The sequence below is a fragment of the Entelurus aequoreus genome, linkage group LG08 (genome assembly GCF_033978785.1).
Source record: "Entelurus aequoreus isolate RoL-2023_Sb linkage group LG08, RoL_Eaeq_v1.1, whole genome shotgun sequence".
NCBI classification, from domain to species: Eukaryota; Metazoa; Chordata; class Actinopteri; order Syngnathiformes; family Syngnathidae; genus Entelurus; species Entelurus aequoreus.
Genome location: NC_084738.1, coordinates 21,103,620 through 21,129,572, shown reverse-complemented (window position 1 = coordinate 21,129,572; position 25,953 = coordinate 21,103,620). Strand labels below are relative to the sequence as shown.

At 42.1% G+C, this 25,953-nt stretch overlaps 1 protein-coding gene across 1 annotated transcript in view; it reads right to left on the bottom strand.

The window, feature by feature from the left end:
* Window positions 1–6,995: 6,995 nt before the first annotated feature.
* LOC133655606 (glucagon receptor-like) overlaps window positions 6,996–25,953 on the bottom strand; it is an 84,171-nt gene continuing 65,213 nt past the window's right edge. Inside the window, exons 7-14 of the mRNA XM_062055910.1 lie at window positions 21,442–21,598; window positions 21,194–21,353; window positions 20,850–20,910; window positions 18,353–18,422; window positions 18,175–18,266; window positions 13,266–13,404; window positions 13,121–13,162; window positions 6,996–7,847 (exon numbers count right to left, since the gene is read on the bottom strand). Coding sequence (XP_061911894.1) covers window positions 7,776–7,847; window positions 13,121–13,162; window positions 13,266–13,404; window positions 18,175–18,266; window positions 18,353–18,422; window positions 20,850–20,910; window positions 21,194–21,353; window positions 21,442–21,598 — 793 coding nt within the window. The 3' untranslated portion in view covers window positions 6,996–7,775. The remainder of the gene's footprint in view (window positions 7,848–13,120; window positions 13,163–13,265; window positions 13,405–18,174; window positions 18,267–18,352; window positions 18,423–20,849; window positions 20,911–21,193; window positions 21,354–21,441; window positions 21,599–25,953) is intronic.

Sequence of the window (25,953 nt, the reverse complement as noted above, 5' to 3'; positions counted from 1 at the left end):
AAAACATTAGCTATCCACCTACGCCAGCCAGCCCTCATCTGATCATCAACACCCGTGCTGACCTGCGTTCCAGCGATCGACGGTGCGATGAAGGACTTCACCCGATCACAGATGCGGTCGGCGGCCCCGAGACGGAGGAAGTTAAGGTGAGTTCGGCGGCTTGCGCGTCTGCTATCCATCTCTCAGTCCTCCTGGTTGTGTTGCTGTAGTCCGCCGCTAATACACCGATCCCACCTACAACTTTCTTCTTTGCAGTCTTCATTGTTCATTAAACAAATTGCAAAAGATTCACCAACACAGATGTCCAGAATACTGTGGAATGTTGAGATGAAAACAGAGTTTTTTGTATAGGATTCAATGTGTCCACATACTTCCGTTTCAATGATTGACGTCACACGCATACGTCATCATACATAGACATTTTCAACCGGAAGTTTAGCGGGAAATTTAAAATTGCACTTTATAAGTTAACCCGGCCGTATTGGCATGTGTTGCAATGTTAAGATTTCATCATTGATATATAAACTATCGGACTGCGTGGTCGGTAGTAGTGGGTTTCAGTAGGCCTTTAAGTGCACAGGAAGCCAGTGCAGGTGAGCCACTATATGCGTAATATGATCAAACTTTCTTGTCCTTGTCAGGAGTATAATCTGTAATCTTTTGATGCTAGACATCGGGAGACCTGAAAATAATATGTTACAGTATTAAAGACGAGACGTAACGAACGCATGAATAAAGATCTCAGCGTCGTTGGTGGACAAAATGGGACACATTTTAGCGATGTTACAGAGATGAAAAAAGGCTGTTTTAGCAACACTCTTTTTTTTTACACATTGTTTATTGATTTTTTTTTTACACAAAACAGTCCAACAATTAAATACATGTCAAATGTTTTTCCCCAAAACAAGTACCCCACAAATATTTAAATAAACGAAAAATAATAAATTGGGAAAAAAAACATGCATCAGTCAAACAAGTTCAGGCAAATATTGACATGAAACCACAGACAACTGCACTCCTGAATGTCCCCAACATGGTGCAGCACTACTCAAAAGCAGACAAAAGGCTCATCAATGATCTACCTTTGAATGACTTTTCAATCAGGGATAAAGGGGAACTGCACTTTTTTGGGAATTTTGCCTATTGTTCACAATCAAGACATGACGACGGATGTATTATTTTTTAATGCATTCTAACTCGTAAATAAAAGAAAAGAAAAGTCAGCTTACAGCGGAACCAATGGGAGGTCCTTTATTCCGCCCATAAAACCCAATTAAAAACCATCCAAAAAGCGCCAACAATACTCCATTTACATTTCATGACCTGAATATTAACCAAGTATTAGTGATATTGTCATTATAAGCGCTAACGCAGACAAACTATTTATAGCGGCGCCGTGATCACTAGCGTGTGTGCCTATGTTTACATCATCAAGTGGTAAGGTGCTTCCTCGCTTCCTTTGCTCGTGGAAGTTTAGTGTACATCATAAATCATGCCTCTAACCTTGATAATAGAAGATTGAGGACGTATTCCGAAAAGTTGGTACACTTTGACAGCCAATTTAGACTGGGAATGGCGAGAACGACACGATAAGATGCTTGGTTCCACCCCCCTTTTCTTTGCGAGGATTATGAGTCATTCTTCATCTAACACGGGAATATAAAACGATTCTAGCAGTTGGCATCCTAATGACAACAGACATTGTACAGTAAGTGATGTTTTACTATGTTTGTTGGCTCTCATTAAGTCTGCAGTGAGTTTTAATCAGTGATGTAGTGGATAAAAAAAAGAAAACCTTGTGATTAGTTTCTGAAATTAATGTGCAGCGTATGCTTAAAATGATCAAAATACGTAAATATTTAAGGTTATTATAAATGTGCCCGTTACTACATTACATATATACACGTTTGTACATAAAATCTTAATGGATGTGATTGGATGTTTTTTGGGGGGATCTATAGGGAACGATAGGCAAAATAAAATAAAAAAGTGCAGTTCCCTTAGATGTCCGAGACATATAGAAGGAGGTCATCTGCATAGAGAAAGACTTTCACCTGCACATTGTAGCTACATATGCTCACCGTAATAAGCGGGTTGGTACGGAGCGCTATTGACCTAGGCTCAATGACAAGAGCAAAAAGCAATGGGCTCAGGGGGCAACCCTATCGCGTGGAACGGTAAAGGCAACAATATTCGGATTGAATAGTATTTGTCCTGACTGAGGCCTCAGGAGATAAATATAGAAGATAAAATAACTAATTCCACTCCACTCGGTCAAATGCCTTTTCAGCATCCATAGATATCACTGCCTCTTCAGTGTTAAGAGTGGGCACATCATACAGTATATTGAAAAGACGTCGAAGATTAGAAAAAGCGTGCCTATTCCGAATGAACCCAGTTTGATCTGCATTAATAATAGAAGGGAGAATAGTATCCAAACGTAAAGCCAGCAATTTGAATAATAATTTAAAGTTTACATTTAACAGGCTATTAGGACGATAAAGGGTGTTTGGTTTTTTCAAAAGGAGAGAAACAATGCATTGTACATATCTAATAATAGGGGGGCTATCGTAAAGGGAAAATGCACTTTTTAGCCTATCGTTCACAGTCATTATGAGAGACAAGAACACGTCTTTTAAAAAAAAAAGATTTTAAAGATGATAAAAAACGCTTGAAAGACTAATGGGAGTCACTGTTGTAGCCTTCAAAGCCCTCTAAAACAATTTCAAAACCATCCAGCAACGTTGTGTACACACTGCAACTCTATATAAAGTGTAATAACAGACACGTTTATAACTATACGTTCAATATTTACCGTATTTTGATCATTTGAATCCTTTCCGGGACTGATTTCTTTAGCGCATTGTTTTCTGTTTCGATAGCAGCGCACGTCTGACTTCTGGCAACAATGTGTGTTCCTACTTCTGGAATGAAACACCAGTGTGTTGTCTAATCATGGTAGACTTAGTAACAGACAACGAAGACGACTATTTTAGGACAAATGAGGATTCACCTTATACTTTTGAATCTAAATATACTGCTGTTTATAGAAGCGAGCACAAAGGAAGAGTGAGGCGTTGTAGCAGACTGAAGCTGGGAGAGAAAGGTAAAAGCCATTTTGACGTTATAAATATGGTACTTGGAGCCAAGCTATTTCGACATAATGCCGTCCTTACCTAAAATCAACGGTAAACGCACCCGGCCAGCTGGACCAGACAAACAACTGTCCATTGAGTGAGTCATTTTAATATCGATCATGATACACACAGCACGCCATGCGCGTTACTACAACTACAGTACATACGCTGCCTGGCTAGCTCAGCTGTGTACAAACAAAATATGAAATGTGGGCTAATACTTTACAGATACTGTAATATGATTGTTCATATTTTTCAGTCACTACCCAATTGGTGTCGTATCGCAGTGTTGTGCTGACGTAGAAGCGAGATTATCTCTCGCTGTAGCTAGCTTTTACAGCTAATACCGAAGCACGCCAATGTGTTACTACGCTAGAAAAATAGTTCTTCAATGTTCGCTCTTACAATAACGATGTCGCTACAGCTTGGTTGTTATTCGGGTTACAGAAAGTAAATCAAGAGTTGTTGATGGTTTTTGAATGCATTTTTAAAGTGATTTAGAGGTACAATTGATTGCTCCTATGAACTGCATTGCTAGCCACCCAGTACGAGCCGATTTTTATGTTAAATAGCGGGGAAAAAACCCCAACCCTTTTGTCTTCTTGTATTTCATAATGATTGTGAACGATAGGCAAGATTCTAAAAAAAGTGCAGTTCCCCTTTAAGCCCAAATTTTTTTTTTAATTTGGGAGGATAGCCATCTGGTTTTCAATTTCGTAGCGATAATGCTGCAACATTTAATTTTGCAGCAGTAATTGGTCTCTCTAACTCTACCGCAGTGGACTGATTGATTGATTGATTGAAACTCTTATTAGTAGATTGCACGGTACAGTACATATTCCGTACAACTGACCACTAAATGGTAACATCCGAATAAGTTTTTCAATTTGTTTAAGTCCACGTTAATGAATTCATGGCAATAATAGGGGGATGTCCAGATTGACAAAAATGTATCAAGCTCAGGTGTAGAAAAGGACCAGTTGAGCAGAGGGACGCATAGAAATTCTTAAATACATTTTTGATCTCAAGATCATCCGTAACTATACTTGAATCGGATTGGATCTGCGGAATATAATGGGAGGCTGATATCTGGTGTAGTTGATGAGCTAATAGTTTACCAGCTTTATCGCCATGTTCATAGAACTGAGATCCTGAATGGAGTGTTTCTTCAGTAGAAAGGACATCAAGTTCTGCCTGTAGAGAGAGCCTTTCCTTAAAAGTGTCTGGATTTTGAGAGGTACAAGTACAAGTTATCTAACAGAGATATACCATGTGTCAAATTAGTTAATTTATTATTCCTGAGTTTATATAGTACAGTATATTATCTCTCCCCGATGTATGCTTTCAGTGCCTCCCAGAGTACAGAGGCCGACATCCCAGAAGTCTTGTTCAAGAGCACAAAAAAATCTATTTGACGCGAAACAAAATCTACAAAGTCCTCACTTAAAAAGTAACTATATTTAGACGGCATGGCGCATGTGGGTTCTCTGGTTTTTAAAGAGTAAATCCTTTGAAATTGGAGCATGATCATAGATAACAATTGCATCATGTTTGCATATAGATATACATGAAAGTAATTTAGTATAAATTAGAAAGTAGTCAAAGCTGTGAAAGTGTGATGGACGTTAGAGAAGAAGGAGTATTTGCCTTCTCTGGGGTTAAAAAACCCGCCAGAAATCTGAAAAACAAATGTATTATTAAAAAAAAGACTGAATACCTTAGTGGACCATAATTGTGGGCAAGTTTTGAGTGACAAGTGATCAAGCTGGGGATCGAGCCAACAATTTGAGTTTCCTCTTAGTTTTCCTCTTAGCGAGATTCATAAAAAAAAGTTTGAAAAAGGTGTCATTGTCATAGTTGGGAGCATAAACATTTACGAGGTCTACTGGGGTGTTGGAAATTTGACCAGTGACTGTAACATATCTCCCATTGGGATCAGAAATACTATTTCAGTGTTAAAAAAGGAACAGATTTACATAGCAAAATAGCAACTCCCCTCAATTTGCCCGTAAATGAAGAGCGGTAAGTATGTCCTATCCATCCTCTCCTCAGCCTCAAGTGATCAGAATGTTTAAGATTAGTCTCCTGCAAGAAGATCACCTGGGCTCCCCGATGCCGAGACGATATAACAATTTACTTTGTTTTATAGGATTATTAAGTCCTTTGCAATTAAAACTGGTAAACCCAATACCACACCCGCCGGATATCGCTGTTAGATTAGGCTAGGTAAAACTCAAGAAAATAAGCTTGACTGAAAAGAAAAACAAAACAGTGGCCAAACCCACCCCAGCACCCCAAAACTTTTGCAGAAGCATGGGTGCCCTGGATGCGTGCAACATCCCCTGCCCACAAACAACCATAACGCCTGTTCTACACTGACAAACAACACAGTAGGTGCCAAAAATGTGACATCTAGTTAGTTAGGTATATGTTTGAATAAGATGAAAAAAGGCCATTTAATTACAGCTTACTATCAAAACCATTCCCTTTATGGAATGTGCAAAAATATATACATGTATATACCGATATACAACCGGTAAATTAGTCCATAAGATAATACAAAAAATACTTAAGTCATTTTGACAGTACCCAGGAAGGATACCATCTCATTAAGGTAGAACACAATCAATAAGAAAGGCAAGATATATCACACTTCTGGGATTTGTAGTGTTCTATCTACTAAATGGCGGCGGCCAGCTATCATGCTAGCATGCCTCCTTGATCGAATCTTGGGCAACTCCCATTTTAATGTTTTTGTCAACAAAGTCTGCTGCCTTTGTTGATCATCTAACCTGGGAGTCTGGCCGTTGGATAAAGTGATTCGCAACGTCGGCAGAAAGAGAAGTCCAAACTGGGACATAAATGTAGCCTTCTCTTCACCGTAGCAAAGACGGCTCGCCTCCGAGCCACGGCCAGAGTGAAGTTAGGAAAAATCAAAATCCTCATGCCCATATAGAATAGCGGAGAAGCCTCACCCGCCCGTCGTAGAATCTGGTTCCGAAAACGAGCGGTTGAGGAGGATCGCCATCTGTAGGTCTAGCGCACAGGGTCCGGTGGGCTCAGTCCAACATAGGCTTGTCGTCAAGCTTCAGCACCGCTTGCAAGAACTGAACAGTGAACTCAGTCGGACGGAGGCCCTCACACCCCTCGAGCGGCCCTCCAGATCATCACATTCTTTAGAGAGGGGATCCATGGTGGCACTTAGCTTGTTTACGCTAGTTTGAAGTTCATTTAGCTCATTGGCATTCGCATTAGCAGCCAGCTTCAGGCTAGCGATAGCCCCGCTACAGGACGAGTGATTGCTCTTGAATTGCTCCATAACAGCCGCTATCTCTCCTCTGAAAACGGATTTAAGATTGTTGAGGATGTCGGCTCGCATTTCATCCGTCTTCTGACTTATGCTCCTAAAAAGAGCCGAGTCAACGACCGACTCCTCCATGATATCTTGATCCGGAGGCGCACAAAGCTTGAATCGGCTTGGCTAGTCAGATTTCCTCGACCAGACATCGCAGAATTCACAGGTGCAACTTACAAACGTACAAAAAAAGAAGCTCCATATGACAGGTTAGTAAAAGGTATGGTAAAGTTGATGGCTGGAGTTAGCAGAACTGCTAATAAAACAGAACAAATATCACATTTCCATGGAGCCCCTCGCTAAACACACCCTGCAACGTCCAGCTCAACCAGATGTCCCTAGTAACACTCTTAATTTGTGACTCAAACGAGAGAGTTGAGTCAAAAACAATACCGACAGTCTTTACCGAGTTGCTTTGTATAATTGTTTTGTTGTCAAATGTTAAGGTGGTATCCCTAAGCAGGACCGATAATCTGGGCAGTTTACTGATCAATTGGATACTTCATACATTTAATCTGTTGGATGTAGCACAGGACTATTTATTATTGATAATATTCGGACACACTATTTTCTGAAAATGGCCCAGAGGCCCCACCAGGACACCACTGCTCTATATGATCTGAGCAGTAATGTTTTTTTAAACAACTACTGCAAAAACTTTATTCAAAAATCTTCTATATCAAAGGATTGCTCTGCTATATTTAAGAGTCTGATGCAAAGATACGAGTAATAAATCTTGCTTCGTCAGCCATCAGAATAGTTAGCCATACAACATTGCCTGAATTAATTTTTATCACACATTAACTTCCCCATATTGACAAACATACATTTTTCTTAACTAATTTACACAACAATTAAAAGAGCTCAATAAGTAAAACGATCACACTTATTTCTGCACAGAGACAACAATACCACAATGATACAAAACTCAGTGCTTTTGAACTGAACAATAATTTCAGTGTTTAGTCTGACTCTAGATCTACAACATGTGGGAGTAACTCTATGGGGTCTTGAAGATGAATTACGAAAGACACCTGCATGGCTCCAGACGCCAGCACAGCCTCATCTCCAGCTGCAGAATGTAGTTGGGTGTCACCCTTTGTTACGTTGGGACAATGCAGCAGTGAGGACTCGGTTTGCTGGGCGATTGTCTGGATAGGATGATGAAAAATCAAAGAACTGTTCGGAGTGCATGGCGAGGCGTTGGCCATTGCCCTCATTGTGCTCTCGGGGGATCTGTTGCACTTTGGCACTGGCTCTATGCGTGTGTCGAACCCGGCTAGTCACTGTCCACAACAAACAATCTCTGCTTCTAACCTCCAGGTGCGCAGCTTCCTCTTCAGCTCTGTCCGCACCTGTAGGCAAGTACACAGACAGATCTCCAATTGTGTATGTAGCATGCATGTTCATACTCATACAGTAAAATCTGAAAAATACCACAATTGATAACAGTGAAACCAGCATAGGATGGCCCTGTTTATGGCAACCATATCATCAAGTCCAGGTCCACTATGTTCTTTTTATAACCAAAAAGTGCATCACCGTCAGATTATTTCCACTTTTTAATGACGATTAATCACATGTTATTATTACCTGCTTTCATAATCTAAATTAATGATACCACCTGTTCCATTTTATTAGGTTTATGGGTATTGTTTCCTGTGTTTTTCTTTTATTTTGTTTCCACGTCCTGTTCTGTCTGTGTTGTTCCTGCAGGAGCTTCACCCCTACAGCTAAGCGCTGTCTTCTTCACCCAGGAGTGATTAGTGATTATGTTTTGCACCTGCTAGGATAATTACCTGAGGACTTTATAAGCCATTCTCACAACCCGGTTGATTGTGGGATCACTCCATGTCAGGTTCAAACACTGATGACATTAAACAGACAAGAAGCAAGGAATCATGCAGAGACAGAGTTAAATTTAGCTCAATGAGGAGAGACGTTTTGGGCTGTACTCTTAGTTACAGATCCAACCTACGCTCTAAGGTCCAGTTCCCACGTGCTCCTCTATTTATTTGGGAGGTCCCTGGTTACATCACTGAGGCTGCTGCTGAAGGAAGGGGGGTAATTTCAGCAGCCCCAGTTAGACACAATATATGATTATTCAGAAATGCAAATGTGCTGACACTCGTGATATCGCCCTGTTTCTGCTTTGTCTGCGTCACAGTACTCGATGTTCTGGACACAAACACTGATACGAGACGGCTCGCAATCCAGATTGCAAGTTGACCCTTTGCACAGATAGAAAAGTACAACTTCAGCACAATTGATAATAACTATAGCAACCAGTGGCGTGCGGTGAAGTCAATGTCTGGTGAGGCACTGCATCATCACAGTCAGATTTACAAACATATGAACCCTAAATAGTATCTTATTCACCATGTGATTGGCAGCAGTTAACGGGTTATGTTTAAAAGCTCATACCAGCATTCTTTACACAACTGTAGCACACAAAAAAGCACAGTTAATAAAAAAAACATTATTATGGTCTTACCTTTCTTGCTGGCCAGCCTTTGCGTGTGTACCACGCCGTTTGAAAAGAATGGGTCTTCTGTCTTGGACCCCGACTTAAACAAGTTGAAAAACTTATTCGGGTGTTACCATTTAGTGGTCAATTGTACGGAATATGTACTTCACTGTGCAACCTACTAATAAAAGTCTCAATCAATCAATCAAAGTCCCGAAGTCAAAAGCAAACCTTTTAGCTCCGGCGTTGGTCTACCTTTAATTATTACCTCCTGCTTCGATTGAAAGTCCAGTTTAGAAAACTGTTTTATTTTACATATGTAATCCTCCATGTTTTTAATAAAAGTCCAGGCTAGAGGAAATAAACAATCGCTTGCAAACTTTTTTTCTTTTTTTCTTTCTTCTGCGGCCGAGGAATGATCTCTGGGATCACTACCGCCCTCTACCACCAGGAGGCCGGATTACTGCGAGCCTCAACCAGTACGTCTTTTGCAGCAGATTTATGATTGCTCAGCACAAGAAATACATTACACACATACAGTTGTTGACAAAATACACTGTACATTATATACCTCAGCTAACTAAACTATGCCATAGTTTAGTTAGCTGATATAATTCATATAGCAATACAGTCTCACTGCACAGCAGCTCAGCAGTTAGCCGAGTCATTGTGCACAATCCATGTTGAGGCACAAATCAGTGACGTGCCTCATCTGGCTGCTGATCACCGCACCGTCTCTTCTCAGTATTTGAACGGCAAATGTGAAAATAAAAATAAAAATAATCTAAAACTGGTGAAGTTAAATGGAAAATAACTTTAGTATAATCACTGGATACATATAACAATTTAATTATTATTTTTTTCTTTTTACATTTTTTTTCTTTCCATGACAGCAGGTGAGGCCCCGCCTCCCCTGCCTCTAGTGACGGCACGCCACTGATAGCAACGGCCTTTAAAGGCCTACTGAAATTACATTTTTTTATTTAAACGGGGATAGCAGATCCATTCTATGTGTCATACTTGATCATTTCGCGATATTGCCATATTTTTGCTGAAAGGATTTAGTAGAGAACATCGACGATAAAGTTCGCAACTTTTGGTCACTGATAAAAAAACCTTGCCTGTACCGGAAGTAGCGTGACGTCACAGGTTGAAAGGCTCCTCACATTTTCCCATTGTTTACAATGCAGCGAGAGCGATTCGGACCGAGAAAACGACGATTACCCCATTAATTTGAGCGAGGATGAAAGATTTGTGGATGAGGAACATGAGAGTGAAGGACTAGAGTGCAGTGCAGGACGTATCTTTTTTCGCTCTGACCGTAACTTAGGTACAAGGGTTCATTGGATTCCACACTTTCTCCTTTTTCTATTGTGGATCCCGGATTTGTATTTTAAACCACCTCGGATACTATATCCTCTTGAAAATGAGAGTCGAGAACGCAAAATGGACATTCACAGTGACTTTTATCTCCACGACAATACATCGGCGAAGCTCTTTAGCTACGGAGCTAACGTGATAGCATCGGGCTTAAATGCAGATAGAAACAAAATAAATAAACCCCTGACTGGAAGGATAGACAGAAAATCAACAATACTATTAAACCATGGACATGTAACTACACGGTTAATGCTTTCCAGGCTGGAGAAGCTTAACAATGCTGTTGCTAACGACGCCATTGAAGCTAACTTAGCAACGGGACCTCACAGAGCTATGCTAAAAACATTAGCTATCCACCTACGCCAGCCCTCATCTGCTCATCAACACCCGTGCTCACCTGCGTTCCAGCGATCGACGGAGCGACAAAGGACTTCACCCGATCATAGATGCGGTCGGCGGCCCGAAGACGGAGGAAGTCAAGGTGAGGTCAGCGGCTAGCGCGTCTGCTATCCATCTCAAAGTCCTCCTGGTTGTGTTGCTGTAGTCCGCCGCTAATACACAGATCCCACCTACAGCTTTCTTCTTTGCAGTCTTCATTGTTCATTAAACAAATTGCAAAAGATTCACCAACACAGATGTCCAGAATACTGTGGAATTTTTCGATGAAAACAGAGCTGTTTGTATTGGGACACAATGGTGTGCCAATACTTCCGTTCACTCCGTGACGTCAAGCGCATACGTCATCATACATAGACGTTTTCAACCGGAAGTTTGGTGGGAAATTTAAAATTGCACTTTATAAGTTAACCTGGCCGTATTGGCATGTAAAGATTTCATCATTGATGTATAAACTATCAGACTGTGTGGTCGGTAGTAGTGGGTTTCAGTAAGCCTTTAAACTGCAAGTGTTCAAATGTGCAAGAATTAGCCCTTTGGGTAAGTTCATGGTGAGTTAGTACCGGCTACCATGGTAACCCAGGTCGCGTGCCTGACGTCATCAGTGCGCGCCATTGTTTACTCCGGAGGGGTGCACGTTGTAGGCGAGAGCCATGTCCAGTTCTCTCTGCTTGGCATTATTGCCTCCACCAGTAAGCCAGTATGTGATGTCGGAGTTTCGGTAGAGTTGTCCATCAATGCACTTATCGGTCAACGAGGGAAGACGAGAGCTGGCGGACATCCAAGCAAAGATTGCCTCCTTTCATCTTCCTTCTGCACAGAGACTGCTCTACCCCTGTGGCCCAAGCTGGCACAACACTGCCATGACTTTGCTCGGAAGAGCTGGCAGGCGGGGTTACAATTGGCAACTGTTTTTGACAACACCTGGGGGTCTGGATCTCTCAGCACTACCACAATTTTTTAATCCTCAGTATTGCAGGCCTGGCAGCTACTGAGGTTTTCAAGGGTTGGGCAAATCCATTCCATTCCTCTGGCTGCTGGAGGAACCACTGTTCTTGAACAGCCTCATAAACAGAAACATGCTGGACTCTGCAATATTGAAGAGCAGACTGAGGGAGTCAGGCTACTCAACACTTGGACACCTTTTCAAGACAAAGTCTTTGCCTGAACAAAATCGTGGGAGTCTCTCTTCAAGCAAAGTCCTCATTAGAGTGAAAACAGAGGTCTTTGCCTCCTTACTACCACCAATGAGAGCTTTTTTTTGCAGTACCCTACTAACAGTGAACACTGAGAGGAGGGTTGTGAGTACGGTTTGACCTCACTGGCCATTACACCAGCAGTGAGGGAGAGGCAGGACAGGGTGTGGGGGCAGTTGCTCACTGCAATCCCTCCCCTAGACAAGTTTCACACAACTGGGAAGAAAGCTGAATACCAAACTTGTGTGAAGGTATTACGTCTAAGTGCATTGACTGGAGTAAAGGAGTCGAGGTGTACTGAGTTCTTGGGGCCAGGCTTCTCACCGAAAGGCAGCTGGAGGCCCTTGTACAAGTTGCCCATTGAAAAAATGATGGCAGGCCTCCAGTGGAGACTTGTGTTGGAGCAATAGCTACGAACAGACACAGAGTGCGCATTGAGCCAGGGGTTAGCACACACTGTTGTTTTTGTTCAAAGGAAGAGACCATTTTTCAGTTGTTTGTACAATGTCACAGGCTAAAGCTCATGTTTAAACTTTTAAAAGAATGGTTCCAGGGACTAAGTGTGGTATTTTCACTGCAATTGTTTGTTTTGGGGCAAACATATACTCCTCTCTAAAAGGGTTTGCATGCACTGCTAATTTTTTTAATTGGTTCTGCCAAATTGGCAATTCGCATCAAAAAGCAAGCAAGCGGAGAAGGGTTGCAACCCCGATGTGATCCAAGCACTTAAGGATTTGGTAAAATCCTGGATACAGGTGGAATTTTCTTTTTATAGTTTGACTGACACTTTACAGACTTTTGTTAATCACTGTTACAAGAAGCCTTCAGAGAGGCAGCCATAATTGTGATGATGCCCTCGATGAGAATGAGTGCTCTAAATTGTTGTTTAATTGGGCATGCTTGTTTGTCTCAATGTGTCCTGGTCTAAATCCATCCATCCATCCATTTTGGCAATTAGCTCGGGACCAGTCTAGTGTATACAAACAGTATATAAAATGGATGGATGGAAATGAATATACTGCATATATATATATATATATATATATATATATATATATATATATATATATATATATATATATATATATATATATATATATATATATATATATATATATATATATATATATATATATATATATATATATATACATATATGTATACATATATAATTTATAGAACAACCTACCTCTTTATTTGAATAACAGTAGAGAACAGCCACCAGAAAACCCTGCAAAGATTCAGTTGAATAAGAATGTCATTTTCCTTGACAAAGTGAGGCCTTAAAGCACGGACAGAACAGAAATAAACTATGGAAAAACAGTTCCACCTACCTGGAATGAGTTGAGAAAAAGTGTGAAGAATATTTTAAAATAGCGCAGAACCCCTGAGGTTTGCTCATCTGTTGCGAAGATGAAGATAACCTCATGGATCCCAAACAAAGGAATAAGGGTCAGGGTTGCCTTGGCTAGCCTAATAAGACACACAGGACAGTAGATCAGCATATTGTTTATTTGAATGGTAATGGTTTAGTTTATTCAAAAAAAAAAGCAAAACAATTTTTTCTTTCTAAAATTGGTTTGAATGGATGATAAATGGATCGATCCCCAACCCTGTTTCAAACAGATGCGCTACATTTGCTCCGTTATATTTACTTAAGTAAATTTTTGGATAATTTGTACTTGTCAAAGTAGTTTTAATGCAACATGCATTTTACTTTTACTTGAATATTTTTGTGACAAAACACTACTTTTACTCCGTTTCAATGAGTTTCATTCTGACCGCTACATTTGTTTCCATTATCATTATCCATCCATCAATTTTTCAACTCCTTGTCCCTTTTCAGGCTCGCAAGGTGGTTTGTCTATCCCAGCTGCACTCGGGCGGAAGGCAGGGTACACCCTGGACAAGTCCTACATCATCATTATTTTTATTTATATTCTATTGATTACTGCTTCCAAAGATGTATTTGTTTGGTTCGTTACAGAGAATTCTTGTAGTGGCAGTCACAATTCTGTTTCACCAATCCAACGTGATCAGTGGTGATGTTTGACTCAAACTGAGTCACATAACTGCACTTAAACTACACACTGTAAAAAGAAACATGATAGCACAACACATAAGTGTTTACTTACAAATTGGACAAATAATATTTATATAATGCGCTGTTGTCTGTGTCAGTAGAAATGTTCATTTTTCAGCCTACAAGAATTTAACTCCGAACTAGAAAAACGCATCGCGATAAGTTGTAAACACAAACACACACACACGCCAACAGTGGCCGCCATAGACTAAACTGGGACCCTAAGCAGAATTTTATTTGGTGACCCTCCCACCCCCCCACATTATTATTGTTTTTACACTTTTTAATTACTGTGAAATATTGTTTATTCTTTTTTCATTCAAACTTGAATTTGATTATACAGTATATATGTTTTGTACTAAAAATAATTAATTGGCAAAAATTATTCATTAAAATGTTTTTTTAGTGGAAAATAATTTGGTATCATTAAAACATATGTTTTAATTAAATTAATATACAAAACCCAAAACCAGTGAAGTTGGCACGTTGTGTAAATCGTAAATAAAAACAGAATACAATGATCTGAAAATCCTTTTCAACCTATATGTAATTGAATACACTGCAAAGACAAGATACTTAACGTTCAAACTGAGAAATGTTGTTATTTTTTGCAAATACTAGCTCATTTGGAATTTGATGCCTGCAACATGTTTCAAAAAAGCTGGCACAAGTGGCAAAAAAGACTGAGAAAGTTGAGGAATGCTCATCAAACACTTATTTGTAACATCCCACAGGTGAACAAGCTAAATGGGAACAGGTGGGTGCCATGCTTTGGTATAAAAGCAGCTTCCATGAAATGCTCAGTCATTCACAAACAAGGATGGAGCGAGGGTCACCACTTTGTGAAAAAAATGCGTGAGCAAATCGTCGAACTGCTTAAAAACAACATTTCTCAACAAGATATTGCAAGGAATTTAGGGATTTCACCATCTACGGTCCGTAATATCATCAAAAGGTTCAGAGAATCTGGAGAAATCACTGCACGTAAGCGGCAAGGCCGAAAACCAACATTGAATGCCCATGACCTTGGATCCCTTTAGGCGGTAATGCATCAAAAACCGACATCAGTGTGTAAAGGATATCACCACATGGGCTCAGGAACACTTCACAAAACCACTGTCAGTAACTACAGTTTTTCGCTACATCTGTGCAAGTGCAAGTTCAAGCTCTACTATGCAAAGCGAAAGCCGCCGGCTTCGCTGGGCCCGAGCTCATCTAAGATGGACTGATGCAAAGTGGAAAAGTGTTCCGTCGTCTGACGAGTCCACACTTCAAATTGTTTTTGGAAACTGTGGACGTCGTGTCCTCAGGACCAAAGAGGAAGAGAACCATCCGGATTGTTATAGGCACAAAGTTCTAAAGCCAGCATCTGTGATGGTATGGGGGTGTATTAGTGCCCAAGGCATGGGTAATTTACACATCTGTGAAGGCACCATTAATGCTGAAAGGAGCAAACATATGTTGCCATCCAAGCAACGTCTTGCTGAAATAAGCAAGACAATGCCAAGCCACATTCTGCACGTGTTACAACAGCGTGGCTTCGTTGTAAAAGAGTGCAGGTACTAGACTGGCCTGCCTGTAGTCCAGACCTGTCTCCCATTGAAAATGTGTGGCGCATTATGAAGCCCAAAATACCACAACGGAGACCCCAGACTGTTGAACAACTTAAGTTGTATATCAAGCAAGAATGGGAAAGAATTCCACCTGAAAACCTTAAATAATTGGTATTCTCAGTTCCCAAACGTTTACTGAGTGAAGTTAAAAGGAAAGGCCATGTAACACAGTGGTAAAAACGCCCCTGTGCCAACTTTTTTGCAATGTGTTGCTGACAAAAAAAATTAAGTTTCTTAGTTTGAACATTTAATATCTTGTCTTTATATTCAATTGAATATAAGTTGAAAATTATTTGCAAATCATTGTATTTTGTTTTTATTTACGATTTACACAACATGCCAACTTCACTGGTTTTGGGTTTTGTTATTCATACGGTTTGATCCCAGTACCATAGCCGTTTGTGACAGGGACTAACGGTGTGCGTCACGGCAGCCTCTGTGGACATGTTATGAATTTTGTCATTATATTCTATTCAGAGACAGAGCAGGAAGTGGCTAGGAATTGAAATTTTCAATTTATAAATTTTTTCTCCCTACCAATATTTTTTTATTGGAATTGTTTTTACAAAATAGGCCATTCATAGTAACTTTTCAGAAGAGATTACACATTTTACATAGCGCGCCAACGCAAACAACAAATGTAAACATAATGTAAGCCCAGGTGGCTACACAAACCCTGTCCATAAACTTTTAACATACCCGAAAAAAGAAAATACACAATACAACCATCCATTTTCTACCGCTTGTCACTAACGGGGTCGTGGGGGTTCCTGGAGCCTATCCCAGCTGCATTCGAGCGGAAGACGGGGTACACGCTGGACAAGTCGCCACCTCATCGCAGGGCCAACACAGATAGACAGACAACTTTGACACTCACATTCACACCATAGGGCCAATTTAGTGTTGCCAATCAACCTATCCCCAGAGGTGGGAGGAAGCCGTAGTACCCGAAGGGAACCCACACAGTCACGGGCAGAACATGCAAACTCCACACATCAAACCCAGGACCTTCCTATTGTGAGGCACACACACTAAACCCTGTTCCACCATTCTGGCCTACACAGTACATATATCCATCCATCCTTTCGTGGTATACTGCTCCAAATCTAAACACCAGACATGGAATCGATTAGCTGGACTCTCAACTCAATTCAAGTGCACATATGGACACCTTTGTTTGAACATTGTGTTTGTTATGGACAATCTGTGATAAGCACAAAAGTCCAATAACAAAACGACACTTGGATTCAGACCGTTCTTCCCAATCACTCCTCTCCAGGTTTCACTGTTGTTGCCAATATGAGCGTTGAAGTCACCCAGCAGAACAAGGGAATCACCTGAGGCAGCACTCTTCAATACTCCCTCGAGGAAATCCAAAAAGGGTGGGTACTCTGAGCTGCTGTTTGGTGCATCAGCACAAACAACAGTCAGCACCCGTCCCCCTACCCGAAGGCGGAGGGAAGCTACCCTCTCGTCTACTGGGTTGAACTCCAACGTGCAGGCTTTGAGCCGGGGGGAAACAAGAATTGTCATCCCAGCCCGTCGCCTCTCACTGCGTGCAACGCCAGAGTGGAAGAGAGTCCAGCCCCTCTCGAGAGAACTGGTTCCAGAGCCCTTTCTGTGCGTCGAAGTGAGTCCGACTACATCTTGCCAGAACTTATCCAGCGCACCAGCTCAGGCTTCTTCACCCCCAACGAGGTGACGTTCCACGTCCCAAGAGCTATCTTATGTAGCCGAGGATGGGACCGCCAAGTGCCCTGCCTTCGGCTGCCGCCCAGCTCACACTGCACCCGACCTCTATGCCCCCTCCTATGAGTGGTGAGCCCATTGGAGGGGGGATCCATGTTGCCTCTTCGGGCTGTGCCCACGGCGACCCGTCGCTCGCCATCGAGCCCCACCTCCGGGTCTGGCTCCAGAGAGGGGGCCCCGGTGACCCGCGTCTGGGACGAGGGAAATCTGAATCCTCGTTCTTTCTTCTTCATAAAGGTCTTCGAGCTGCTCTTTGTCTGATCCTTCACCTAGGACCTGTTTGTCTTGGGACACCCTACCAGGAGGCATAGTAGTCCCTGGACAACGTAGGTCCTAGGATCACTGGGACACGCAAACTCCTCTACAATGAGAAGGTGGCAGTTTAGAAAGGAGGTGGCATAACTGTATGTTAAAAAATTTATAATAAAAAATGGGAATAATAACAAAAGAAATTAACTGTATTTATCAATTTATTAATAAACACTTTATATGCTCTTCTTCACTCAAAACAGAGCCCACCACGCATGTTGTGCGTTTAGGGACGGGCGGCCCTGCACACAAACTGCGGTTGTAGTGCAAGTACTTTTAAAAAATAAATCAGAAGTTACTTACCAGTTACTCAATACCTGGGTATGTTTTTTTACTGAATACTTACATACTCTTTCTCAAGTAATAATTTGGATGACTACTTTTTACTCTTACTTGAGTCATAATATTTTAAAGTAGCGGTACTCTTCCTCCTCTACCCACCGTTGGTTTCAGAACATGATAGATTGAAGTTAAACAAAAGTCACTTGCCGCAGTTTATAACCAGGATATTTACTCTGGTTGTTGGCTCGCAGTTTGGACAAAATAACCTTCAGAATCTTCACGAAAATCAGAAAGTTGATCTGTTGAACAGATGGTGCGGAAAGACAGTAATTAGGACAGGAATGCCAAATCATGACATCCAACAAAACATTATTTGCATACTTACAAGGGTAGCAAAAAGAATGGGGGAACGAATGATCCACCAGTAGTTCATGTTCTCATTGACAGCCCAGCATCTGTGAAGATAAGAGCAACTCATTCCTTTCCAGTCTCATTTGGAATACTGTTTGTAGAGACCATCTAAACCAGGGCTATTCAACTGGCGGCCGAGGGCCAAATCCGGCCCGGGAATGACACCGGAGTTCAGTTTACAATTTGGAAGACAAACATTTTTTCAGCAAAATTCCTAAAAACAATAGAGTGCTCCTGTTGTATAGAGGAACTTAGTCCATTGGCAGATCCTTGCATTGACATTTTAACCTTGCTAGCAAAGATTAAACCAATAGTATTCAACTGGCGGCCCGCAGGCCACATCCGGCCCACCAAAGCTTTTAATTTGGCCCGCCAAACATCACACAAAAAGGCTAGTTGAAAACCACTTAAAACAGGCTTGGCCATGTATGCAGTACTTCCGCCACCAAGCAGGGTGCAACAGCGAAGCGGCTGTGTCACAATGAAGCGGCAGTGGGTGAGTAGAAGAAGATGGCACTATTGACCCTGAAAAAAATCCAAATAAATCGCAAAAATCTGAGTTTTAACAGCGACTTGACAACAAAGTATACACTACCGTTGAAAAGTTTGGGGTCACATTGAAATGTCCTTATTTTTGAAGGAAAAGCACTGTACTTTTCAATTAAGATAACTTTAAACTAGTCTTAACTTTAAAGAAATACACTCTATACATTGCTAATGTGGTAAATGACTATTCTAGCTGCAAATGTCTGGTTTTTGGTGCAATATCTACATAGGTGTATAGAGGCCCATTTCCAGCAACTATCACTCCAGTGTTCTAATGGTACAATGTGTTTGCTCATTGGCTCAGAAGGCTAATTGATGATTAGAAAACCCTTGTGCAATCATGTTCACACATCTGAAAACAGTTTAGCTCGTTACAGAAGCTACAAAACCGACCTTCCTTTGAGCAGATTGAGTTTCTGGAGCATCACATTTGTGGGGTCAATTAAACGCTAAAAATGGCCAGAAAAAGAGAACTTTAATCTGAAACTCGACAGTCTATTCTTGTTCTTAGAAATGAAGGCTATTCCACAAAATTGTTTGGGTGACCCCAAACTTTTGAACGGTAGTGTAAATGTATTGAAATTGCTAAATATTGTGATGTATTTTGTATTCCTGGTCATGTTGTTTTTGGCTGTTTAACTCTGGCGATTAAAACTGGTTAAATACATGTAGCGCTGAATTTGACCATTTAATAAAACTACACCTTAGGATTTAAGTAAGTAGTAAGTACATTTTCTTTATAAAGCGCTTGTCACAGATAAAATCACAACGCTCTGTACAAAACATAGATGAATTAAAACTACAATTTAATTAAAGCAACATCATGAAAAGGATAACAGGTGGATTAAAGATGTTAGTTAAAAGGTTCATTAACTAAAAGCTTTACTAAAAAGACAAGTATTCAAATGTGTTAAACCACATGTGTGCAATGTTTGCTGTGTGTATTAACAATAAACCTTCTATTTCATTTAAATAACATACACAGTGGACATTATTTATATAAAATGCACAATGGATGTTAAACTTTTGTAATGTTTGTATTTACAGTCTCACAATCTTAAATAAAGGAAGACGTATAAAGAAATAAAACTGTGGAAGAAACATTATTCAAAAGAAGGAACATCAACCATCAACAAAACTTAGCTTCTGTTTTTTCATGATGTTTATCTGTCTAGCCTGATCCCAGGCCAGCAAGGCCACACAACCTATATATAAATGTATTTAATTTCTACATTTAAATTAGACCATATACCTACATGTAATTAATTGGGTTATGTGAAAAATGAAAGAAAAAGGACGGTGTTGGCAAAAAGAAAATGAAAAAGTTAATGATGTCGAGTCTTCATCTTCCTCATGGATCAAAGTAAAAGACCAAAGTAGCCATCAGGTGCCCAGTTTAGAAAAAGAAGAAAAGTAGATGAGAAACGGGCAAAAGGTAAAGGTATGTGCAGATTTCTATGAGAAGACGACTGTATTTGGTTTTTAGTTTTGCTGAACTAGCAACTGTAGGGCCAACACAGATAGACAACATTCACACTCACGCTCACACACTTGGGACCAATTTAGTGTTGCCAATCAACCTATCCCCAGGTGCATGTCTTTGAAAGTGGGAGAAAGCCGAAGTACCCGGGGGGAACCCACGCAGTCACGGGGAGAACTTTCAAACTCCACACAGAAAGACCCTGAGACCGTGCTGCCTGCATATATAATATAATATATTGCTGTGTTGGTTGGGAGGGAGGCGAAGAGATGGTTCGCACAGGGTGTAAATTTAGCCAGGACCGCCTCTGCTTTGGAATATACAAAATAAGAAGAATAATACTACAGGTGAAAGTCCGGCCCTCCAGGTCCTTAGCTTTCTGGAAAAATGGGCCCCAAACAATTTAGCTGAATATCCCTGATCTAAATATTTCATAATTACTTACTCTTTGTTCTCTTTCAGTAGCTTCATTACCGCCCAAGGGATCACGAAGAGAAGTGGCGTTCCTAAGACAGAAATGGTGAATATTGCACAGCACGTTCATAAAACATGGATTATGAATTTATTGACAGACTAGAGTAACATGGATATAATCGATGTGTTTCCATGGCATCCTTTCTATTAAAAAATCTCAAGCATTGATGTACACAGCATACCTCGGGTTCTTGTTGTGTTTGAGCCACTTCTTTGATTTACAGTGGAGTTTAATTTGAAAGGAAAAGCAGGAGAGATTGGCCCTACGGTTCAAAGTAATCAGATTCGGTAATACTCCTACAGTGCATCTCTTACCCCAGCCGAGACAGATGTATGGCAGGTATTTGTTGCTGTCGATGAGCACTGAGGCGATCAGCACAGAGTACAAATAAATGGCCTCTCCAAAGAACCAGTAATGGTTGGCGAGCACACAGTACTGCATCAACACCTGCGCTATCCTGCAGCCAATGGCAGCCTGAGCACAGGGAACAACACATATTACAGAACGTGCGTTCTAATTGCCATTCATAATTCATAAGGAGGCGTAATATGGCGAGGAGCACCTGATGGCTGAGCATCTCGCTCACGTCCGTGGGTTTCATGATCTCCCGTCCCCAGTGGCGTTCCAGCATAGTGTCCTTAACAATGACGGACACAGCTCGCAGGATGAAGGACAGGAAGAGGTTTGCGTGGATGTAGTTCCGTGTGCAATGCAGTTTCCTTGCAGAGAAACATGCAAATATGATAGAACTTATGGCAGCTGGCCCAAACACTATCATAAGAAACACTGACCTATATTTCAATTAATAAATCATTTATTTGTTTGGAACATGTTTAAATGTACAGCACAGTGAGCAATCACACTTACATGTAACAATTGAGTATGTCCAAAAAGCAATAGGAAGAAGCAAAGCTTATCTGATCCCACCACTGTCCAATAAAAGTGTCTGATATTGTTATTAGGCACTGTTCTTATTTGTTATACTTTGTAAATGTGACATCTCTTAACTCTTGATCCATGTTTACACTTTAAGTTTTTTACCTAATCTATTCCATAGTTTAATTCCACATATAAATGTGCTAAATGCTTTCAATGTTGCGCGTATAAACAAATGTCTTATAGTCTGTTCATCCCTAAAATTGTATTTCTCCTCCTTTGTTGAAAAATAAACATTTTCTGGAAACCTGTTGTTGCTTTGTTTGTACATTATTATTGCGGTCTGGAAGTGTGCAAAAGTGTATTAAAGGTGCCATATGCAGTAATGTGGCCGGAAATGGTACTGCAATTACGGTCAAAATTCTGTAGTCCCATCCCACTCTCCATGACTGAGGTTGCCAGATACGCAGCCAAATCCGAATCCCACTCCAAGGAATTTCTAATGGCAATGGACGTCCTATTACCATGTCAATACGCAAAGTAGAAAATCATTACATGTAATGCACTTGTGGAGAGGCGGGGCCGGCGAGCGAGCAACGAAGCAGCGCACGCCGGGGCCCGGCCCAAGATGGCGGCGAGGAGGCGTGGCCGGGGAGCAAGCGGCGAGGCGAGGCACGCCGGGAGTGACGCCGCAATCGTGCCCAGGTGCGCAGATCGCGCACCTGGGCACGATTGCGGCGATTGCGGCGATTGCGGCGTGCACGATCATCCAATCTCCTCTCGCTAAAGAAAAGGGGAGCAGCAGAGAGAGGGAGGAGGACCGGAAGGAGAGACGAAACCAGACGAAACCAGAGGGAAGCGGACGCAGCACGAGAGAGGAGGAGAGCGAGAGACAGACGACGACGAGTGAAGGAGAGGAGCTGAAAAGCGACCTGGACTGAGCGAGATGTCTCTATTTGATGGTCCAGGGAACCCACGAGACCGCTTGAATCTGTCACATTTGGCACCCAACGTGGCTGGACCATCGGAGGCGGGGGAGGACGATTTCCTGTGGGCCTTCGTGGGGGCGTTCACGGAACTGGCAGCAGGCAGCCGCCAGCGTCTTGAAGAGTCCCGCAAACAATTGCAGCTCCTGCAGGTGCTAGCGGTCCAGGCGGGGTGTGGCGGCGAGTGGACCCCCCAAGGAAGTGGTGGAAGAAGAAGCACAGGAGGGAAACCACTCATGTGCTCAACAAGAAGAAGAACAAGACAAAAGAAAAGACGAAGAAGAAGAAAAAGATGTTGAAGGAAAAGATGTTGAAGAAGTTGAAGAAGAAGAAGCTGAAGAAGAAGAAGAAGGAAAAGTTGGAAAAAAAAGACCAAGGCGGCAAAGGAAAAAACAAAGAAAAAGATCAAGACGACAAAGAAAAAGACCAAAAAGACAAAGGAAAAGACACAGAAAAGGAGAAGACCGGGGCCACAGGAGGACCTGGCCATCCTCACTTCCCGCTCCCTCAGAAAAAGGGGGGGGAGTAGGCTTAGCCGGTCGGACTCCCGGCTTGCGTCCGGCGATGGAGGACTGTGGAGAGGCGGGGCCGGCGAGCGAGCAACGAAGCAGCGCACGCCGGGGCCCGGCCCAAGATGGCGGCGAGGAGGCGTGGCCGGGGAGCAAGCGGCGAGGCGAGGCACGCCGGGAGCGACGCCGGGAGCGACGCCGCAATCGTGCCCAGGTGCGCGATCTGCGCACCTGTGCACGATCATCCAATCTCCTCTCGCTAAAGAAAAGGGGAGCAGCAGAGAGAGGGAGGAGGACCGGAAGGAGAGACGAAACCAGACGAAACCAGAGGGAAGCGGACGCAGCACGAGAGAGGAGGAGAGCGAGAGACAGACGACGACGAGCGAAGGAGAGGAGCTGAAAAGCGACCTGGACTGAAGGTTTTGTTTGAAAAAATAAAACAAACGACAACTCTGCTCGAGATGTCTCTATTTGATGGTCCAGGGAACCCACGAGACGGCTTGAGTCCGTCACAGCATTATTTTGTGCCAAGCAAATACCACCCCATATGTGCTTGATGCACATACAGTACCAGAAACCGCAATTAGCCGTGCTAATGTCGGAACGCATTTCCTCTGCATTACTGCATATTGAGAACGAAATAGGCAACTTCAGGGAGTGGTCTCCTGCTGGTGTTCAGAGTCTGGACCAAACATGGTGAGGCTGCGTTACAGTTTTATGCTCGTAAAATCTGGAAGTCTTCCAGGAGATGTGAGACAGGCTTCAACGTTACTTACTTACTTACTTAGGCCTTAGTATTCCCTGAGGAACATAGACCGTCGACGAAAGCCTTCCATCAATTCCGGTCTTGAGCCCTTCGGTTGAGTTGTTGCCATGACAGCCCCTCAGCCCTCATCTCCTGTTCCGTGCTTCTTCTCCAGGTTGTTCTTGGTCTCCCTCTGTTTCTTTTTCCCTGTGGGTTCCATGTTAGTGCCTGTTTGGTGATTGATTTATTGGGTTTTCTGAGTGTGTGGCCTATCCAGCTCCACTTCCTTCTCCTGATTTGCAGTTCCACTGGTTCTCGTTTGGTGAGTTCCCACAGGTTGCCATTGGTGATGGTGTCTGGCCAGTAGACTCATAGGACCCGACGGAGGCAACGGTTTATGAATGTCTGTAGTTTAGTGAGTATGCTATTGGTGGTTTTCCATGTTTCTGATCCGTACCGCAGGATGGATTTGACATTTGAGTTAAAGATTTTCAGTTTGGTTTTGAGACAAATGTTTTTTGCTCTGCAGATTTTGTTTAGTATGTTGAATGATGTTCTTGCTTTCCCTATTCTGGATTTGACATCTTCAACTGCCCCTCCATCTACACTGATAATGCTCCTCAAGTATGTAAAACTGACTACCTCCTCTAATTGATTATGGTCTATTGTTATTGGTGTATTGTTCTTGTTATTGATACGCATGACCTTTGTTTTTTGTGAATTGATCTTAAGCCCAAGAAATGCAGCGTTTCTATCTAGTTTCTGTGATTCGTCCTGCATCTGTTGGTGGGTGTGAGCCAGGAGAGCTAGATCCTCTGCAAAGTCTAGGTCCTCCAGTTGTTCGGTTAGGCTCCACTGTATGCCGGTGTTGCTGTTTTTGGTTGTTTGGTTCATGGTCCAGTCAATACAGAGGAGGAAAAGGAAGGCCGAGAGCAGACATCCTTGCCGCACCCCAGTCAGGACCTCGAAGGCCTCCGATGGGCATCCGTCATGTAGGACACAACATTGCATCCCTTGGTAGGTGCTCTTGATGATGTTGATGATCTTCGGTGGGATGCCATAGTGTGCCATAAGCTTCCTCTCACGGTCGACACTGTCAAACGCCTTTTAAAAGTCTATGAAATTAATATATACCGGTGAGTTCCATTCCATGGATTGTTCTATTATAATCCTGAGGGAGGCAATTTGGTCAGCACAAGATCTTCCATTTTTGAAACCACCCTGGTTTTCCCTCAGTTGTGCATCGACCAATTTCCGTATTCTTTCTACAAACGTACTAGTATGTGGTTGAGCACCTTCCCTGGTGTTGAAAGGAGCATAATTCCCTTGTGGTTTTTACACTCCCTGAGCTCTCCTTTCTTAGGAATCTTTATGATGTTGCCATCTCTCCAGTCTGATGGGACTTTTTCTTCCTCCCAGATAGCTTGCAAGAGATGGAAAAGCATGCTGGAGGATGTTTCCATATCTGCTTTGAAAGCTTCTGCTGGTAGCCCATCTGGCCCTTCTGCCTATCCTGCTCTCAGGGCTTTGATGGCAATTCCTGATTTCCAGTTTGGTGGGGGGTTGCAGTTTATTTCAAGCATGATTGAAGCTGGTGGAATATCTGCATTCAGTTGAGGGGACTCTCTGTTGAGTAGGTCTTGAAAGTGATCAGTCCATCTCTGGAGTTGATCTTCCTTGGTTGTGATGAGTGTACCATTGGTGACTTTAATATTCATTTGGGCTTGTTTAAATTTGCCGGTGAGGATCTTTGTGGTTAGATAGAATTCTTTCAGATTATTCTTTCCTGCTGCTTCCTCTGCCTGCTTTGCTAAATCCTCGATGTATTTCTTTTTGTCCCTTCTGAAACTGTTCTTCACATCCTTGTTTGCTACTTCATATACTCTTTGTGCTGCTGCCTTTCCTGCTCTAGTTCTGCATCTGTTAACGACCTCCTTTTTCTCCATTCTCTCACTCAC